The sequence below is a fragment of the Scyliorhinus torazame genome, chromosome 17 (assembly GCF_047496885.1).
Source record: "Scyliorhinus torazame isolate Kashiwa2021f chromosome 17, sScyTor2.1, whole genome shotgun sequence".
NCBI lineage: Eukaryota > Metazoa > Chordata > Chondrichthyes > Carcharhiniformes > Scyliorhinidae > Scyliorhinus > Scyliorhinus torazame.
Window position 1 is genome coordinate 155020482 of NC_092723.1, and position 17886 is coordinate 155038367.

Below are 17886 nucleotides of genomic sequence, written 5' to 3' on the forward strand. Positions count from 1 at the left end.
TCGGTCCACCTGTGCGCTGGCACATGTACCTCGGGATAGGGCATCGGGGGGCTCGTTGAGCTTACCAGGGCGATACAAAATCTCGTAGTTGTAGGTGGAGAGCTCGATCCTCCACCTCAAGATTTTATCATTTTTGATCTTGCCCTGCTGTGTGTTAAACATGAAAGCTACTGACCGTTGGTCAGTGAGGAGAGTGAATTTCCTGCCGGCCAGGTAATGCCTCCAATGCCGCACAGCTTCAACGATGGCTTGGGCCTCTTTTTCGACGGAGGAGTGCTGAATTTCGGAGGCATGGAGGGTGCGGGAAAAGAATGCCACGGGCCTGCCTGCCTGGTTGAGGGTGGCGGCCAGAGCGACGTCTGATGCATCGCTCTCGACTTGGAAGGGGAGCGTCTCGTTGACTGTGTGCATCGCGGACTTAGCATGTCGGCCTTAATACGGTTGAAGGCCTGGCGAGCCTCGGCCGTTAGGGGAAAAAGAGTGGATTGGATGAGTGGGCGGGCCTTGTCCGCATAATTTGGGACCCTCTGGGCGTAGTAAGAAAAGAACCCCAGGCAACGTTCGAGGGCCTTGGGGCAGTGGGGGAGGGGGAGTTCCATGAGGGGGCACATGCGGTCGGGATCGGGCCCCAGAACTCCATTCTGGACCACATAGCCGAGGATGGCTAAGCAGTTTGTGCTGATCACACACTTCTTGTTGTAAGTGAGGTTGAGGAGAGTGGCGGTACGGAGAAATTTGGCAAGCTGGGCGTCATGGTCCTGCTGATCGTGGCCGCAGATGTTGACATTGTCAAGGTACGGGAAAGTGGCCCGCAGCCCGTACCGATCGACCATTCGGTCCATTTCCCGTTGGAAAACCGAGACCCCGTTGGTGATGCCGAAAGGAACCCTGAGAAAGTGGTAAAGGTGGCCATCTGCCTCGAAGGCAGTGTATGGGCGGTCCGCCTTACGGATGGGGAACTGGTGGTAGGCTGATTTAAGGTCCACAGTTGAGAAGACCCGGTACTGTGCAATCTGATTGACCATATCAGATATGGGTGGGAGGTGGTACCCGTCGAGCTGCGTGTACCTATTGATGGTCTGGCTGTAGTCCACGACCATTCTGTGTTTCTCCCCAGTTTTCACCACTACCACTTGGGCTCTCCAGGGGCCTCGATGATGCCTTCCCGAAGCAGTCGCTGGACGTCGGTCCTGTCCTGGGCGCTGTACCGTCTTCTCCTGGTGGCGACGGGTTTGCAATCTGGGGTTAAGTTTGCAAATAGGGAAGGTGGGTCGACCTTTAGGGTCGCGAGGCCGCACACAGTAAGGGGTGGTAGGGGCCCGCCGAATTTCAATGTTAGGCTCTGGAGATTGCACTGGAAGTCCAGGCCGAGTAGTAAGGCAATGCAGAGGTTGGGGAGGACATAGAGGCGGAAGCGGTAAACTCCACGCCCTGGACAGTGAGAGTGGCTATGCAGTACCCCCGGATCGCCACGGAGTGGGACGTGGACGCCAGGGAGATTCTCTGATTGGCGGGGTGTACCGCGAAGGAAGCTCTGTGCTCCCGGAGTCCAGCAGGCAGGAGATCTCGTGCCCATTGATTTTCATGTTTGTAGAGGCGGTTGCTAAGTTGTGTGGGCGAGACTGGTCAATTGTGACCGAGGCGAGACGCGGCTGATTGTCGATGGTGGCAGATGATGGGGTGCCCGGAGGGCATGGGTCCTGGTAAGATGGCGGCGCCCAAGAGCCGCATGTGCCGTGGGGGAGACAAGATGGCGGCGCTTGATGTTCCTGGGGAGGACAAGTGGCGGCATCCAGGGGCCGCACTTGGTCCGAGGAGGGGAAGATGGCAGCGCCCACTGGCCGTGCGTGGTCCGAGGAGGGGAAGGTGGCAGCGCCCACTGGCCATACGGGGGGAGGGTCGGAACAATAGCGGCGACTGAACGGGCCTGGCACACCGCCGCTATGTGCCCCTTCTCGCCGCAGGCATTGCAAAGGGCGCTCCGGGCCGGGCAGCGTTGTTGGGAGTGTTTTGGCTGGCCACAGAAGTAACATTTGGGACTCCCGGGGTTGGTTGGCTGCCGCGCAGCACTGGTGTGGAGTTAGCTGAGTAGGGTCCCTGATGGGGCGGCCGTCTGTGGAGTCCACGATGCGTAGGAGGGGTGGGTCGCGCGGCCGGGGGTGTAGGCCTGGATGTTGCGCAAGGCGACCATCAGCGAGAGCGCAAGCTTTTTGGTTGCCGCTCGGTCGAGCGTGGCCCCTTCTAAAAGGCGTTGGCGGATGTAATCCGACCCTATCCCTGTAACAAAAGCATCCCTCATAAGCAAGTTCGAGTGTTCCATGGCCGTGACGGCCTGACAGTCACAGTCTCTGACTAGGGGAATTAGAGCACGCTAGAAGTCTTCTACTGACTCACCAGGGAGTTGACTGCGCATGGAGAGGATGTGTCTGGCGTAAAGCGTGTTAGTCCATTGCGCATACTTTGCTTTCAGTAGCGCCATGGCTTCGTCGTAGTTCGGCGCGTCTTGGATAAGCGGAAAGACGTTGGAGCTCAGCCGCGTGTAGAGGATCTGAATCTTCTAAGCTTCCGGAATTGGGTCTGGTGCAGACCTGATGTAAGCTTCGAAACAGGCTAGCCAACGTTCAAAGTCCTTTTTAGCGTTGCCTGATTGCGGATCCAGCTGCAGGCGATCCGGCTTGATGCGGAGGTCCATCTTCTGAAAACTTTAGTGTAATAAATTGATGCACGATCAATTACACAAAGACGAGAGTTGAATGCAACTGAGGCTTTATTACACTAAGATGTGTGGCCTCCTACAGCAGTTGGTGAATTGGCTGCTGTATGGGGAGCACACATATTTATACTCCGCCCACTGGCTGGAGCCAGCAGGCAGGGAACTACCCCCCGTACCTGTAGTACAGGGCCTTACAACAAATCACCTAATATGTATATCAGTGGTGACTACCACACTGGCACAGAACTGGGGGAGCACTTATCGTACGTGCACAGATACAGTGACCCAGATTTTTGCTCTCGTGTCAAATGCACAGGTGGTTCTGTGAACCCAATCTTTTAAAACAGAAACCTGCAGTTTTAGTTTTTATTTTGTGGGAAGTGGGCTAGATAAGAGGTTTGACTCGCTGCCCCTAGAACAAGTGTGGGGGCAGTCGGGACAGGCTGGGCAGAAGGCTTGCCCAGCACTTTGTTGAATTAAGTTTTTAAAAACTTAAAATAAAAAGAAAATCCCTCCCATGCCAACCTATTCCACCCCATGCCTCTCCATCCATCTCCATTACCCCTCAGGCCCTCTGTACCTCATCCATGTGGCATTTTATAGTCTCTATGCCAACCCATGTCCCTACCCACTACCTTTTGCCCTTATCCCTGCCATGCTAGCTAACTTAGTATCTTTTGACAATTCTCTGACAGCTTTGACAGTTCGTTGACAGGTTGAAAGTTCTTTAACAACTTTGACAATTCTAATTAGTTACTTCTAACAATTCCAGAGAGTGACTTAACTCTCCTAAAGGTGTCCAGGACCATGCCTAAAGGGGTACCTTATTTCTCCAAAGAGTTACCTTGGCTGTCCAAATGAATTTACCAAATTCAGACCATCTCTTACCTGGTCTAATCTGCACACTCCGGGTTTCATACACCTGGCTTACCTGAATTCTCCATTCAGCGGTGGTAGCTGGTGATTTAAATAGTCTCCATAAATAGCGCATTTGTGAACCCTGCCCCGACTCCAGTCCCACCCCTGTAAAAATGGAAAGTGTCATGTTTTTGGGGCGGGACTTAGGACCTCTTTTTTGCCATTTTTGGTACAATGGAAAGGCTGTCCGTCATAGCGAAAATCTTGGCCAGTGTCAGTTGCAGTGAATCAGTTTGAGACTTTATCATTTGCACTGGACAGACTCCAACATTAGGTTTTGAAATGCAAACTAAAACCTGGCATTAAGGAGTAAATGAAAATATAATCATGTTAGGAAACAAAATATTTCCGCAAAATGTTCTGTGCATTTATCAGTCAAATTCTCATCAGAAATACATGGATATATTACTTTTTGAATGTGAATTTTTGCAGCTTCTATGAAGAATTTATTCAATTTTCTACGAATAAATGTATTCTTCAGTAAATAAAACCAATCTTCTAAAAGAAACACCAATGTGAGACCATGGGTGGGATTTCCCAGCTCTGCCAACCACCACAATTGTCCGCTCCCACCAAAACTCAGTAGGCAATGCCTGTCCTGTGACGGGTCCCACCATGATGGGACCGGAAAATCCTGGCCTATGATTCTGGGCTGAAAAGTCCGATCTACCATCTGAGCTAGCTAGGAATTGCCTCCAAAATGCCTTGCCAAGCTTCACAAGACTGTTACTTGAACTTGCAATCATCATTTCTATTTTAAATACCTGCGATGTATATCTGAAGGGGGATTGCAGCTCCATGTGTACTACTGTGACAAATCCTCTGGCCATTCGCTGGTGGCAGGATCTGCGGGTTTCCAGCGGCGTGATGGCATCAATGGAAATCCCATTGACAAGCAGCGGGAGTACAGAATCCTGCCGCTAACCAATGGTGAACCAAAATTCTCTGCCCTCGCTAGCACCAGTAGCGAGGCGGATTGCAACGGAGAATCCAGACCCTGATGTTCGTTGCACTATGCAGAAAGGAGACAGCACCAGTTGCTTATGCACCAGCAGCCGCAGTGTGGACTGAATGTGCATGCACAGCCATTTCCGATGGCAGGAGCTACAATGCTACGGAAGACTGAATCATTACCAGGCTTTGTTGTTGAAAAGGTGGGGGTGATGGTTATGTTCTGAAATTTTTAAACTCCGTATTGAGTCGGAAGGCTGCATAGTGTCTAATCAATAGTTAAGATGCTGTTCCTCAAGTTTCCATTGAGCTGCTTTGAGTGTAGGAGGCTGAGAACAGTGGGAGCAAAATCAAAATGACAAGCAGCTCTAAACTTTGGGTCATGCTTGTGGACTGAAAGGAAGTGTTCTGCAGAGCGGCCATCCAATCTGCATTTGACCTTCTTGCATAGGCATGATGGGCCAAATAGCCACCGTCTGTGTGTAATTCTTTCCAGGTTTCTATGTAAATAAGATGCATCATGAGCAGCAAATACAGTATACCAAATCAAATGAAGTAGAAGTAAATTGCCATTTCACCTGGAAGAAGTATTTTGAGACCCTGAGAGGTAATAAGGGAGGAGGTAAAAGGGCAAGTGTTGTATCTCCTGTGCTTGCATGGAAAAGTGCTACTGGAAAATGATTGTTGCTGAGGAAGATTTGAGGACTGAACCGAGGTCACAGAGGGAATGATCACTTCAAATACTGAAAGGGAAAGCTGTGATTGGTAGTGGCATCACGCTAGCAAAAATGGTAGAGGATGATCTGCTGAATGTGGAGGCTGGTGGGGTGGAATTTGTGAACAAGAGGAACAGCGCCTCAATTTATTTGGACATCAAGGCCGGAATTTCCGGCCGTTGGGATTCTTCCTTTTCCTGCTGGCAGCGCACCCCCGCCTGCGGGTTTCCCAGCGGCGTGGTGTGACTTCAAAGAGAAATCTCATCAACATAAGGCGGGAAGAGAGAATCGAACGGCCAGCAAACGGTGCCCCGCCAAGAAACATGCGGCTGGGGACTCCTGCTCCAAGTGTTGATTCTGCTTTTTCCATTTCCACCTCCTCTAGACCCATCTTTTGTTTATTTATTCCCGTGCCATCCACTTTTGTGTTGCATGGTCATCCCTTATGTAATTTAACTTCTCCTGCCTCTTACCGTATCACTGGCCCTCCCTTTGTTCTGTGCCACCTCTCCGCTTTCCCTGCCTTTTTATTTGCTTACACCCCATTATGGGTGGAATTTAATGGAAACATTTCGAAGTTAATGTGTGGCAGGTTTTTCAGGCCGGCGAGTTCCCCAACGCTATTCAATGACACTTAGTAATTTTTTTCGGCCCTGGGGAGTTTCTCACTGGTTTAGCCCACACTTGGAATTTTTTTCAGCACTGGGGAGCTGAACGCCGAGATCGGGCCACCATTTTGAAAGGGTGCCCCGATCTCTAAGCGAGCTTGTCCCCCCACCCATGGGAAATGTCACCTCCCACACACATGGGCACCCCGCTATCCTAGTCTCATCTATCTCACTGAGAAACATGTTCCCAAACCTCGGGATTCTCAAATCACTCCTGAATCAGTTTTCCTCCCAATCACAGTAGCCTTCTCTTTCTCCCTTGCTAATGTACTCCAGCAACGTGAGTGTAACACATTGAGCAGTGGCTGAGTTACTCCAGTCACACTTTGCTATCTGCACGCAATTGAATGCTGCAGCTTGCTGTGTGAGCACATGACTCGGAAAACTTGTTACTGTTATTTTAGCATCTGCACTGCTGCAAACTATGTTTCTAACAGATTAATCAATCGAGGTGTTCAATAAGGTTGGTATCGAAAAATTGAATCGCCGCATAGAGTCCAAATCAAAGTGGCATAACACCAAAATTAGAGACAAGCTATTCAGAAGTGAATATGGGAAGCACTCTTTTCATCCAAGGGATAATGAAAATCTGGAATTCTCTCATCAAAAGACTGGATTCTGGGGACAATTGAAATTTTCAAAATTATGATGGATAGATTTTTGTTAGGTAAGGGGACCAATTAATATGGAGCAATGGCAGGTAAATGGGCTTGAGGGACAGATCAGCCTGGTGCAAGAGAATGGCAGAGCAGGTTAGAGGGGCTGAATGGCTGGCTGTTGTCCTGGAACCTGAAGATCATGAATAGGAGTAGGAGCAGCGATTTGGCCCCTCAAGCTTGCTCTGCCGTTCAGTAAGATCATGGCCAATCTTGATTGCTAGCTTAACTCCACTTTCCTATCTTACCCCACCCATCCCACAACCCTTGATTCGCTTGTAGGTCAGAAATCTGGTTTAACTCAGCCTTGTATATCTCCCATCTCTACTGCTTTCTGGATAGTGAATTTCAAAGACTAATGATCTTCTGAGAGAAACCCCTCCTCAAGTCTGTCTTCAAAGGGCGATCTCTTATTTTTAAACTAAGCCCCCGGTTCAAAATTCCCCAAGAGGGAGGGACATCCTCTAATTCGCTTAGAATCTTATGTCTCGTTATGATCATCTCTCATTCTTCCAAATTCCAAGGAGTATAGGCCCAACTGTTCAACCTATCTCATAAGAGAATGCTTTCACCCCAGGAAACAGCCCAATTAACCTTCTCTGAACTGATTCCAATGCATGTATATCACTTCTTAGGTAAGACCAAGATTGTACACAGTACTCGTACAACAGAGCCCTGTACAGTTGTAGAAAAATGTCCCGACTTTTGTAGTCCACTTCCTTTGCAATAATGGACAGCATTCCATCTGACATCCTAATTACTTGCTGTTCCTGGATGCTATCTTTGTAATTCATATACAAAGACACCTGGATTCCTTTGTACTGTAGCAGTCTGCAGTCTCTCTCCATTGAAAATGATATGCTGCTTTTCTATTCTTCCTGTCAAAGTGGACGACCTCACATTTTCCCACATTGTAATCCCATTTGTCATTTGTTTGCCCATCTTAACCTATCCATATCCCTTTGCAGACTCTTTGAATCTTCATAATATTTTGCTTTCCTACCAATCTTTGGCAAATTTGGCTACAATACAGTTGGCCCCTTCATCCAAATGCCATTTGTTTCCCATTTTTAGAATCTCCAGTCTTATCCTATAAGGGACCAAAGCTCCCTTTAGCTACTCTTTCACATACTTTTGTAGAAACTTTTACTCAAGAAGTATAACATGAATATTCCGACAAACAAGTCTGACTTAACCAATCTGAAGCAGCTCTTCTGATAGTGCAGGGCCCAGACTATGAGTGTGTTTAAGCTAAGTGTTTGAGAGATGGGAGTGACCAGATTGAAACTAATGGAACCATCTTTAGTCTGATATAACTGACTTCATATCAAAGAAAGCAAAGAAATAGAAAATCTTTAAATAATTAATAACACTGAGTAGGCCATGAATTATCTGGAAGGGCTTTTGAATAATAATCCTTTCTTCAGTTGGCTGACAACATCCATTTTGTAGTTTGCTTTATGGAGAACTGAGTCACAGTAGCCTTCGATCATTCGCCATACTGGCTAACTCATGCAATATACAGTGCAGCAGGCTCCACACTGGGGATTACCATGGTTTTCTTGCACCAAAGAGGATGAAGTCAAAAGTAGTATCTGTGGTATTATAGGTATTATGGTATCTGATGGGATAAAGCACCATTGGTGGAAACTGTATGCTTTCTATTGGTTAGAGTGTATGATAGCTCCGCCCTGCTAGGCGGGGTATAAGAACCCGTGCCGCCCCTGAAGCCTTCATTCTGTACCTGAGCTGCTGGGGGAAACATCTAGCTAATTAAAGCCTTCAGTTGGACTACAACCTCGCTTTAGTGGTCATTGATCGTGCATCAGTATCCAGTTTATCACAACCAGTTGTGGAGCAGTAATGGTTAATGTGCCAGGAAAATAACATCCAACCACAGAAAGGAAAACAAAGACAGAGAACCAACACTACTGAGCAAACAACTTTGGTAGGGCACTGGCGATTTGGGGTTTTGGGGGTGTGAGGTGAGGGCACTTGACTGTCACTGCAACGATTGGCGGTCATGCCTGTAGCAGGTTCTTGCTGATTGAACTTATGATAATGTCAGCTACATGTACATCAAGCTCTGCCTTCAACTTCCTTCTAAAAGGACCAGGTGATTTTCTAGATGTACGGTAGAATTTTTAAAATATTAATTTACGGGACCTGGGCTTTGCTGGCAAGGGCAGTGATTATTGCGCACCCCTAGTTGCCCTTGAGAAGGTGATGAGACTTCCGGGTGCGGCGATGACCAGCTGAGTCGCACGTTTCGGCAGCTCCCTGTGAAACTGACTTTTGGGCTCTTGATAGGAGCCCCAACGGCAATTTTGACGGCTAAAAACACTGTGCGGTAAACCAGAAGGGAATCCCCCCTGGATACGGATGGAAAAAGGAGGAGAGAGTGGCCAGATTGCAGTGGATCCTTTAGAACAGCGGCAAGGAAGGCAAGCAAAAACCAAGATGGCATCGGAAGGTGGCAGTTTAACATGGGGCCCTGAACAACAAGAGTTCTTGAAATGCTGTGTGGAAGAGATCAAAAAGGAAATGAAGAAAGAGCTGTTGGCCCCGATACTCCAGGCGATCGAAGGGCTAAAGGAGGAACAAAAGACCCAGGAGCGGGAGCTTCGGGTCGTGAAGGCAAAGGCAGCCGAGAATGAGGACGATATACAGGCCCTGGTGGTGAAGACGGAGACGCAGGAGGCACATCAGAAACGATGTGTGGAAAGGTTGGAGGCACTGGAAAACAACGCAAGGAGGAACAACCTGAGGATTCTTGGTCTTCCTGAAGGTGTGGAGGGAGCGGACGTCGGGGCATATGTGAGCACGATGCTGCACTTGTTAATGGGAGCGGAGGCCCCGGCGGGTCCGTTGGAGGTGGAGGGAGCATACCGAGTGATGGCGCGAGGACCGAGAGCAGGAGAAATTCCCAGAGCCATAGTGGTGAGATTCCTCCGTTTTAAGGATAGAGAAATGGTCCTTAGATGGGCGAAGAAAACTCGGAGCAGTAAATGGGAGAACGCGGTGATCCGCGTTTATCAAGACTGGAGTGCGGAGGTGGCGAGAAGGAGGGCGAGCTTTAATCGGGCCAAGGCGGTGCTTCATAAAAAGAAGATAAAATTTGGAATGCTGCAACCGGCAAGACTGTGGGTCACATATCGAGGGAGGCACCACTACTTTGAGATGGCGGATGAAGCGTGGACTTTTATTGTGGAAGAAAAACTGGAATGAGCGGGTTATTAAAAAGAACGTTCGAACAAAGTGGTGGGGCGAATGTGGGGGGCAAAGAGGGGTTTTATGTACTAATCCTGCGATGTGGTAACTTTTCTCTCTCCCACAGGTGGTGATGGGGGGAGGAGGGGAGGTGGAGGAGATGGGGCGTTGGCCATTGGGGGCGGGGCCAAGGGAGAAGCGCGGGCTTGGTTCCCGCGCTATGATAATCATGGCGGGAATAGAGAAGCAGGAAGGAGGGGGCGTCGCACGGTGCGAGCCGAGGTCACGGGGGGAAGCCGAGGTCAGCCAGAGTTTGCTGACTTCTGGGAGCAACATGGGGGGAGTAATTACGCTAGCGGGGGATCTAGCGGGGGGGGTGGGAGGGGGGAATTACTGGGTTGCTGCTGCTGGGGAGAGGGGGGAGCTGGTATGGGAGAGGATGGGCGGGGGGGCACCGCCTGGGGGAGATACAGCTGCGTGGGAACCGGGTGAGGAGCTGGAAAAAGGTGATGGCTAATCGACAAGGGGGGGGGGTAGGAAGCCCCCCAACTCGGCTGATCACGTGGAACGTGAGAGGGCTGAACGGGCCGATAAAGAGGGCACGGGTACTCGCACACCTTAAGAAACTTAAGGCAGATGTGGTTATGTTACAGGAAACGCACCTGAAACTGATAGACCAGGTTAGGCTACGCAAAGGATGGGTGGGGCAGGTGTTCCATTCGGGGCTAGATGCGAAAAACAGGGGGGTGGCTATATTAGTGGGGAAGCGGGTAATGTTCGAGGCAAAGACTATAGTGGCGGATAACGGGGGCAGATACGTGATGGTGAGTGGCAAACTACAGGGGAGACGGTGGTTTTGGTAAACGTATATGCCCCGAACTGGGATGATGCCAATTTTATGAGGCGGATGCTAGGACGCATTCCGGACCTAGAGATGGGAAAGCTGATAATGGGGGGAGATTTTAATACGGTGTTGGAACCAGGGCTGGATAGGTCGAAGTCCAGGACTGGAAGGAGGCCGGCAGCAGCCAAGGTACTTAAAGATTTTATGGAGCAGATGGGAGGTGTAGACCCGTGGAGATTTAGCAGACCTAGGAGTAAGGAGTTCTCGTTTTTCTCCTATGTCCATAAAGTCTACTCGCGAATAGACTTTTTTGTGCTGGGTAGGGCATTGATCCCGAATGTGAGGGGAACGGAGTATACGGCTATAGCCATTTCGGATCACGCTCCACACTGGGTGGACTTGGAGATAGGGGAGGAAACAGGAGGGCGCCCACCCTGGAGAATGGACATGGGACTAATGGCAGATGAGGGGGTGTGTCTAAGGGTGAGGGGGTGCATTGAAAAGTACTTGGAACTCAATGATAATGGGGAGGTCCAGGTGGGAGTGGTCTGGGAGGCGTTGAAGGCGGTGGTTAGAGGGGAGCTGATATCAATAAGGGCACATAAAGGGAAGCAGGAGAGTAAGCAACGGGAGCGGTTGCTGCAAGAACTTTTGAGGGTGGACAGACAATATGCGGAAGCACCGGAGGAGGGACTGTACAGGGAAAGGCAAAGGCTACATGTAGAATTTGACTTGCTGACTACAGGCACTGCAGAGGCACAATGGAGGAAGGCACAGGGTGTACAGTACGAATATGGGGAGAAGGCGAGCAGGTTGCTGGCACACCAATTGAGGAAAAGGGGAGCAGCGAGGGAAATAGGCGGAGTGAGGGATGAGGAAGGAGAGATGGAGCGGGGAGCGGAGAGAGTGAATGGAGTGTTCAAGACATTTTATAAAAAATTATATGAAGCTCAACCCCCGGATGGGAGGGAGAGAATGATGGGCTTCTTGGATCGGCTGGAATTTCCCAAGGTGGAAGAGCAGGAAAGGGTGGGACTGGGAGCACAGATCAAGGTAGAAGAAGTGGTGAAAGGAATTAGGAGCATGCAGGCGGGAAAGGCCCCGGGACAGGATGGATTCCCAGTCGAATTCTATAGAAAATATGTGGACTTGCTCGCCCCGGTACTGACGAGGACCTTTAATGAGGCAAAGGAAAGGGGACAACTGCCCCCGACTATGTCTGAAGCAACGATATCGCTTCTCTTAAAGAAGGAAAAGGACCCGCTACAATGCGGGTCCTATAGACCTATTTCCCTCCTAAATGTAGATGCCAAGGTCCTGGCCAAGGTAATGGCAATGAGAATAGAGGAATGTGTCCCGGGGGTGGTCCACGAGGACCAAACTGGGTTTGTGAAGGGGAGACAGCTGAACACGAATATACGGAGGTTGTTAGGGGTAATGATGATGGCCCCACCAGAGGGAGAAACGGAGATAGTAGTGGCGATGGATGCCGAGAAAGCATTTGATAGAGTGGAGTGGGATTATTTGTGGGAGGTGTTGAGGAGATTTGATTTTGGAGAGGGGTATGTTAGATGGGTGCAGCTGTTGTATAGGGCCCCAGTGGCGAGCGTGGTCACGAATGGACGGGGATCTGCATATTTTCGGCTCCATAGAGGGACAAGGCAGGGATGCCCTCTGTCCCCATTATTGTTTGCACTGGCGATTGAGCCCCTGGCGATAGCGTTGAGGGGTTCCAAGAAGTGGAGGGGAGTACTTAGGGGAGGAGAAGAGCACCGGGTATCTTTGTATGCGGACGATTTGCTACTATACGTGGCGGACCCGGCAGAGGGGATGCCAGAAATAATGCGGATACTTGGGGAGTTTGGGGATTTTTCAGGGTATAAATTGAACATGGGGAAAAGTGAGTTGTTTGTGGTGCATCCAGGGGAGCAGAGTAGAGAAATAGAGGACCTACCGTTGAGGAAGGTAACAAGGGACTTTCGTTACCTGGGGATCCAGATAGCTAAGAATTGGGGCACATTGCATAGGTTAAATTTAACGCGGTTGGTGGAACAGATGGAGGAGGATTTCAAGAGATGGGATATGGTATCCCTGTCAATGGCAGGGAGGGTGCAGGCGGTTAAGATGGTGGTCCTCCCGAGATTCCTCTTTGTGTTTCAGTGCCTCCCGGTGGTGATCACGAAGGCTTTTTTTAAAAGGATTGAAAAGAGCATCATGGGTTTTGTGTGGGCCGGGAAGACCCCGAGAGTGAGGAAGGGATTCTTACAGCGTAGCAGGGATAGGGGGGGGCTGGCACTACCGAGCCTAAGTGAGTATTATTGGGCCGCTAATATTTCAATGGTGAGTAAGTGGATGGGAGAGGAGGAGGGAGCGGCGTGGAAGAGATTAGAGAGGGCGTCCTGTAGGGGGACTCGCCTACAGGCTATGGTGACAGCCCCATTGCCGTTCTCACCGAGGAACTACACCACAAGCCCGGTGGTGGTGGCTACACTGAAGATTTGGGGATAGTGGAGACGGCATAGGGGAAAGACTGGAGACTTGGACCCGATAAGAAACAACCATAGGTTTGCCCCGGGGGGAATGGATGGGGGATATGGAATGTGGCAAAGAGCAGGAATAACGCAACTGAAAGATCTGTTTGTGGATGGGAAGTTCGCGAGTCTGGGAGCGCTGACCGAGAAATATGGGTTGCCCCAAGGGAATGCATTCAGGTATATGCAACTGAGGGCTTTTGCGAGGCAACAGGTGAGGGAATTCCCGCAACTCCCGACACAAGAGGTGCAGGACAGAGTGATCACAAAGACATGGGTGGGGGATGGTAAGGTGTCAGATATATATAGGGAAATGAGGGACGAAGGGGAGACTATGGTAGATGAACTAAAAGGGAAATGGGAAGAAGAGCTGGGGGAGGAGATCGAGGAGGGGCTGTGGGCAGATGCCCTAAGCAGGGTAAACTCGTCGTCCTCGTGTGCCAGGCTAAGCCTGATTCAGTTTAAGGTATTACACAGGGCACACATGACTGGAGCACGGCTCAGTAAATTTTTTGGGGTGGAGGATAGGTGTGCTAGGTGCTCGAGAAGCCCAGCGAATCATACCCATATGTTTTGGTCATGCCCGGCACTACAGGGGTTTTGGATGGGGGTGACAAAGGTGCTTTCAAAAGTAGTAGGAGTCCGGGTCGAACCAAGCTGGGGGTTGGCTATATTTGGGGTTGCACAAGAGCCGGGAGTGCAGGAGGCGAGAGAGGCCGATGTTTTGGCCTTTGCGTCCCTAGTAGCCCGGCGCAGGATATTGCTAATGTGGAAAGAAGCCAAGCCCCCGGGGGTGGAGACCTGGATAAATGACATGGCGGGGTTTATAAAGCTAGAGCGGATTAAGTTTGTCCTAAGGGGGTCGGCTCAAGGGTTCACCAGGCGGTGGCAACCGTTCGTCGAATACCTCGCAGAAAGATAGACGGAATGGGAAAAAGAAGGCAGCAGCAGCAGCCCAGGATCGGGGGGGGGGGGGGGAGGAGGAGGAACCAGAAGGACTCTCAGGGTTGTTAATATATACTGTATAGTATGTATAGGTCGTTGCTACAGATAATTATATATTGGACTGTTAAATTATATTTTTGGAGAGTGTTACTTGTGACAAGGCAGTTGCCAATTAGGGCTAGTTTTCATTTTTGTTATTTATTATTTATTCATTTTTTGTTTATAAAATAGGTCATTGTTATTTGTGTTGTTATAATATTGTGTAAAGGATGCACAATGTACTGTGTTGGTTGACCAAAAATTTTCAATAAAATATTTAATTAAAAAAAAGAGAAGGTGATGATGAGCTGCTTTCTTGAACCTCTACAATTCCAGATGTGGTGGAACACCCACAGTCTGTTAGGAAGGGAGTTCCAGGATTCTGACCCAGCGACAGTGAAGGAATAGTGATATATTTTCCAAGTCAATGTTGAGTGGCTTAGAGGGGAACCTCAGGTTATGGTGTTCCCATGTATCTGCTGCCCTAGTCCTTCTAGATGGTAGAGGTTGTGTGTTTGGAAGGTGCTTTTTGTAAGGGCCACGAAGAATCCAGCACGAGTTTTAAGGATACAAAGTAATAACATTTATTTACTATAACATATATACATAACAGTAGCAGTAACTTCCCTTGCTACATACTCCTTCCTGCTGGTTCCTGAACTGGCCAGCTTTATTTATACTAGGAGTTTACTAGTGGTTTCTCCGCCCCCCTCATTGGGGAAGCTCATACTCCCACAGGATTGTGGGATAGTCATTAGTCCCCAGCCAATGGTAAGTAGGCAGGTTATAACAGTGCTACATTGGTGAGTTTCTGCAGTGTCTCTTGTACATGGTACACACTGCTGCCATGTTCATAGGTAGTGGAGGGAGTGGATGTTTGTGGAAGGGATATCAATCAAACAAGCTGCTTTGTCCTGGATGGTGTTAAGGTCCGATTTAACAGCCCCCTCCGCTGGCAGGATCTTACATTCCCGCTGAAGTCAATGGGCTTTTGAACCACCCGCTGTATTTTCCGGTTCCGCCCCGCCTCGATGAGGCTGTAAATTTTTCATGTATAATGTGTGGGACACTTTGCAGAGGGAATATTTTTTTCTTCCCAGTGCCGCTGCCCTTTAGAAACTGGTTGAAACCCCATGGTGGATCTGATATTAATTATTTGCTTCCTGTCCTTCAGGTTGTCATGTTGGACGAACCAACATCTGGTATGGATCCACTCTCTCGGAGAGCTGCCTGGGACCTTCTACAGCATCAGAAGTATGGCCGCACTATCCTACTAACTACCCATTTTATGGATGAAGCTGATCTCCTTGGAGATCGTATTCTGATCATGGCCAATGGACAGCTTCAATGCTGTGGATCTTCACTGTTCCTCAAGAACAAGTATGGTGGGTATGAGAAACAGCACCAAACTCTCAGATCTCTGTACACCCCCAATTATGACCCTTTATACATCCTCCAATCTTTTCTTCATCCCTTGGCAGATGTTTGTTCAATTTCCTGGACTCTGAGCTCTGGAATTACCACCCTAAACCTCAACACCTTTTTATTCTTTATGAAGCTCCTTGAAGCCTACTTCTTTGAATAAGCTTTTAGTCGCCTCTCCCAAAAAATTCTCCTTTGGCTTTATGTCAATTTCTGTCTCATTGTATTCCTGAGAAATGCCTTGGGCCCTTTTTCTATGTTAAAGGTTCTGTATAAATATAAGCTGTTGTTGGGTGCATATTTATCAGGCACTTACTACACAGTGATCTGTTCCTGCCAAACAGACAGCAGATGAGGAAATGAGCAAATGAAGGCATTGAATGAGAAGCCTGATCCTATTAGAACATAAGAAATTAGGAGTGGGAGTTGACTATTCAGCTCCTTGAGCCTGCTTCACCATTCAATAAGAACATGTCTAATCCGATATTGGCCTCAGCTCCACATTGCTGATGTTCCCCATAACTCTTGATTCAACTATCATTCCAGAATCTCTTTATCTCTGCCTTGAATGCGTTCAATGATCTAACCTCCAATCTACTCTGGGTTAAGGAATTCAAAAGATTCATGACCCTCTGAGAGAAGAAATTCTTCCCCATCTCCATCTGAAATGAGTGGACCCCTTATTCTGAAACTGTGCCCCCTAGTTCTCGATTCTCGAGAGAACTATACTGTCAAGCCCACAGGATCTTAATTGTTTCAATAAGATCACCACTCATTCTTCTAAACTCCAATGAGAATCTGCCAACCTGCTCAACCTTTTCTCAGAACACAACCCCTTCATCCCTGGTATTAATGTAGTGAACCTTCACTGAACTGCCTCCAATGCAAGTCTATAATTTCTTAGATCGTGCCACCAAAACCATATCCATTACTCTTGGTGTGGTTTCACCAATGTCCTGTAGGGTTTTCAGCAAGACATTTCTGCTTTCATATATAACATCCCCTTGTGAACATTCAATTCACCTTCCTGATTACCCACTTGTACATGAATGCTTTTTGCTCTTCATGCACAAAGACACCCTAATCCCTGACAACTGCAGCATTCTATAGTGTATCTCCATTTAAATAATATTCTGCCTTTCTATTCTTTCTACCGAAGTGGATAACTTCACATTTTCCCACATTTTACTCCATTAGCCTTTTTCTTTGCCCTATCACTTAATCTATTTGTATCCCTTTGCATGTGTCCACTATCTTTGTATCATCAGCAAATCTGTCTACAATAAAATCTGCCCCTTCATTCGAATCATTAATATAGATTGTAAGTAGTTAAGACCCCTGCACTGACCCTTCACACCGTTCCTAATTAGTTAGTTTGCCAATCTGAAAATGACCCATTTATCCCTTCTCTCTATTTCCTGTTAAATAATCTTCTGTACGTGCTAATCTCAGTCTACAGCTTGTTATTGTAGGGATCATAAATCACAATACAGGCAGGAAAGGACTGAATGTATGAGGCTGTTCAGTGGATGAGATATTCTGGGTAGGACGTTCATCTTAATTGTATTGGTTGAATTTTCTTTTGCAATCTAATGTAAACATAACTCATACTTGACGTTCAACTGGTGCCTCCCAGTGGAATAATGTTCTGGAAATTTCTGTATCCCACTACGAATTGCAGTGGGAGATGAGCAATCATTTCCCTATGTGTGCAGTGTTTTGACTGTAAGACTTTCAGATCTATCTTATCTGGTGAAGACTAGCAGCAGAGGCAGCCTGTTAACGTTCAGAAAAATAGCAAAGGGTTAAAAGTGGCCATTCAGCCTATTCTTCCTGTCCTGGTGATGTGTCTGTTTACTAGTCTGTTCTGTGCAATTGCACATCACCAACTAATGATTCTCTCTCCTGGCCCTCCCCAATAACTCTGTAATGTTTGGACTTTCTGATCTGCTTACTTTAGATTCCAGTCTTATTGACCTTCTCTGAGCCTTGTTCAAGTTCTTGTGGAGGGGTGACCCAGAATGAGGGACGGGCATCAGGCAGAGGGGTTTGGAATACTCTTGCAGTCATGAAATGGAAAGATCAGCAAGATTCAGTTGGGGATCTGCAAAGCTCCTACCAGATTCTCCAGTGCAGTGAGACTTAACACAAATTGATAAAGATTGGGGGCGGGATTCTCTGTTGGCCGGAATCGGGAAACGCAATTGGGCGGAAAATAGGTTCTGACTCCAAAATCGCGGCGGGTGCCGATTTGACACCAAACCGCAATTCTC

The 17886-nt window shown here is 48.4% G+C and overlaps 1 protein-coding gene across 4 annotated transcripts in view; it reads left to right on the forward strand.

Moving 5' to 3' along the window:
- The window catches only part of abca3b (ATP-binding cassette, sub-family A (ABC1), member 3b), a 238092-nt gene that overhangs the window by 125561 nt on the left and 94645 nt on the right, over positions 1-17886 (forward strand). For all 4 annotated transcript variants that reach the window (XM_072481322.1, XM_072481324.1, XM_072481325.1 and 1 more), the window contains exon 15: positions 15366-15576. In XM_072481322.1, coding sequence (XP_072337423.1) covers positions 15366-15576 — 211 coding nt within the window. The remainder of the gene's footprint in view (positions 1-15365; positions 15577-17886) is intronic.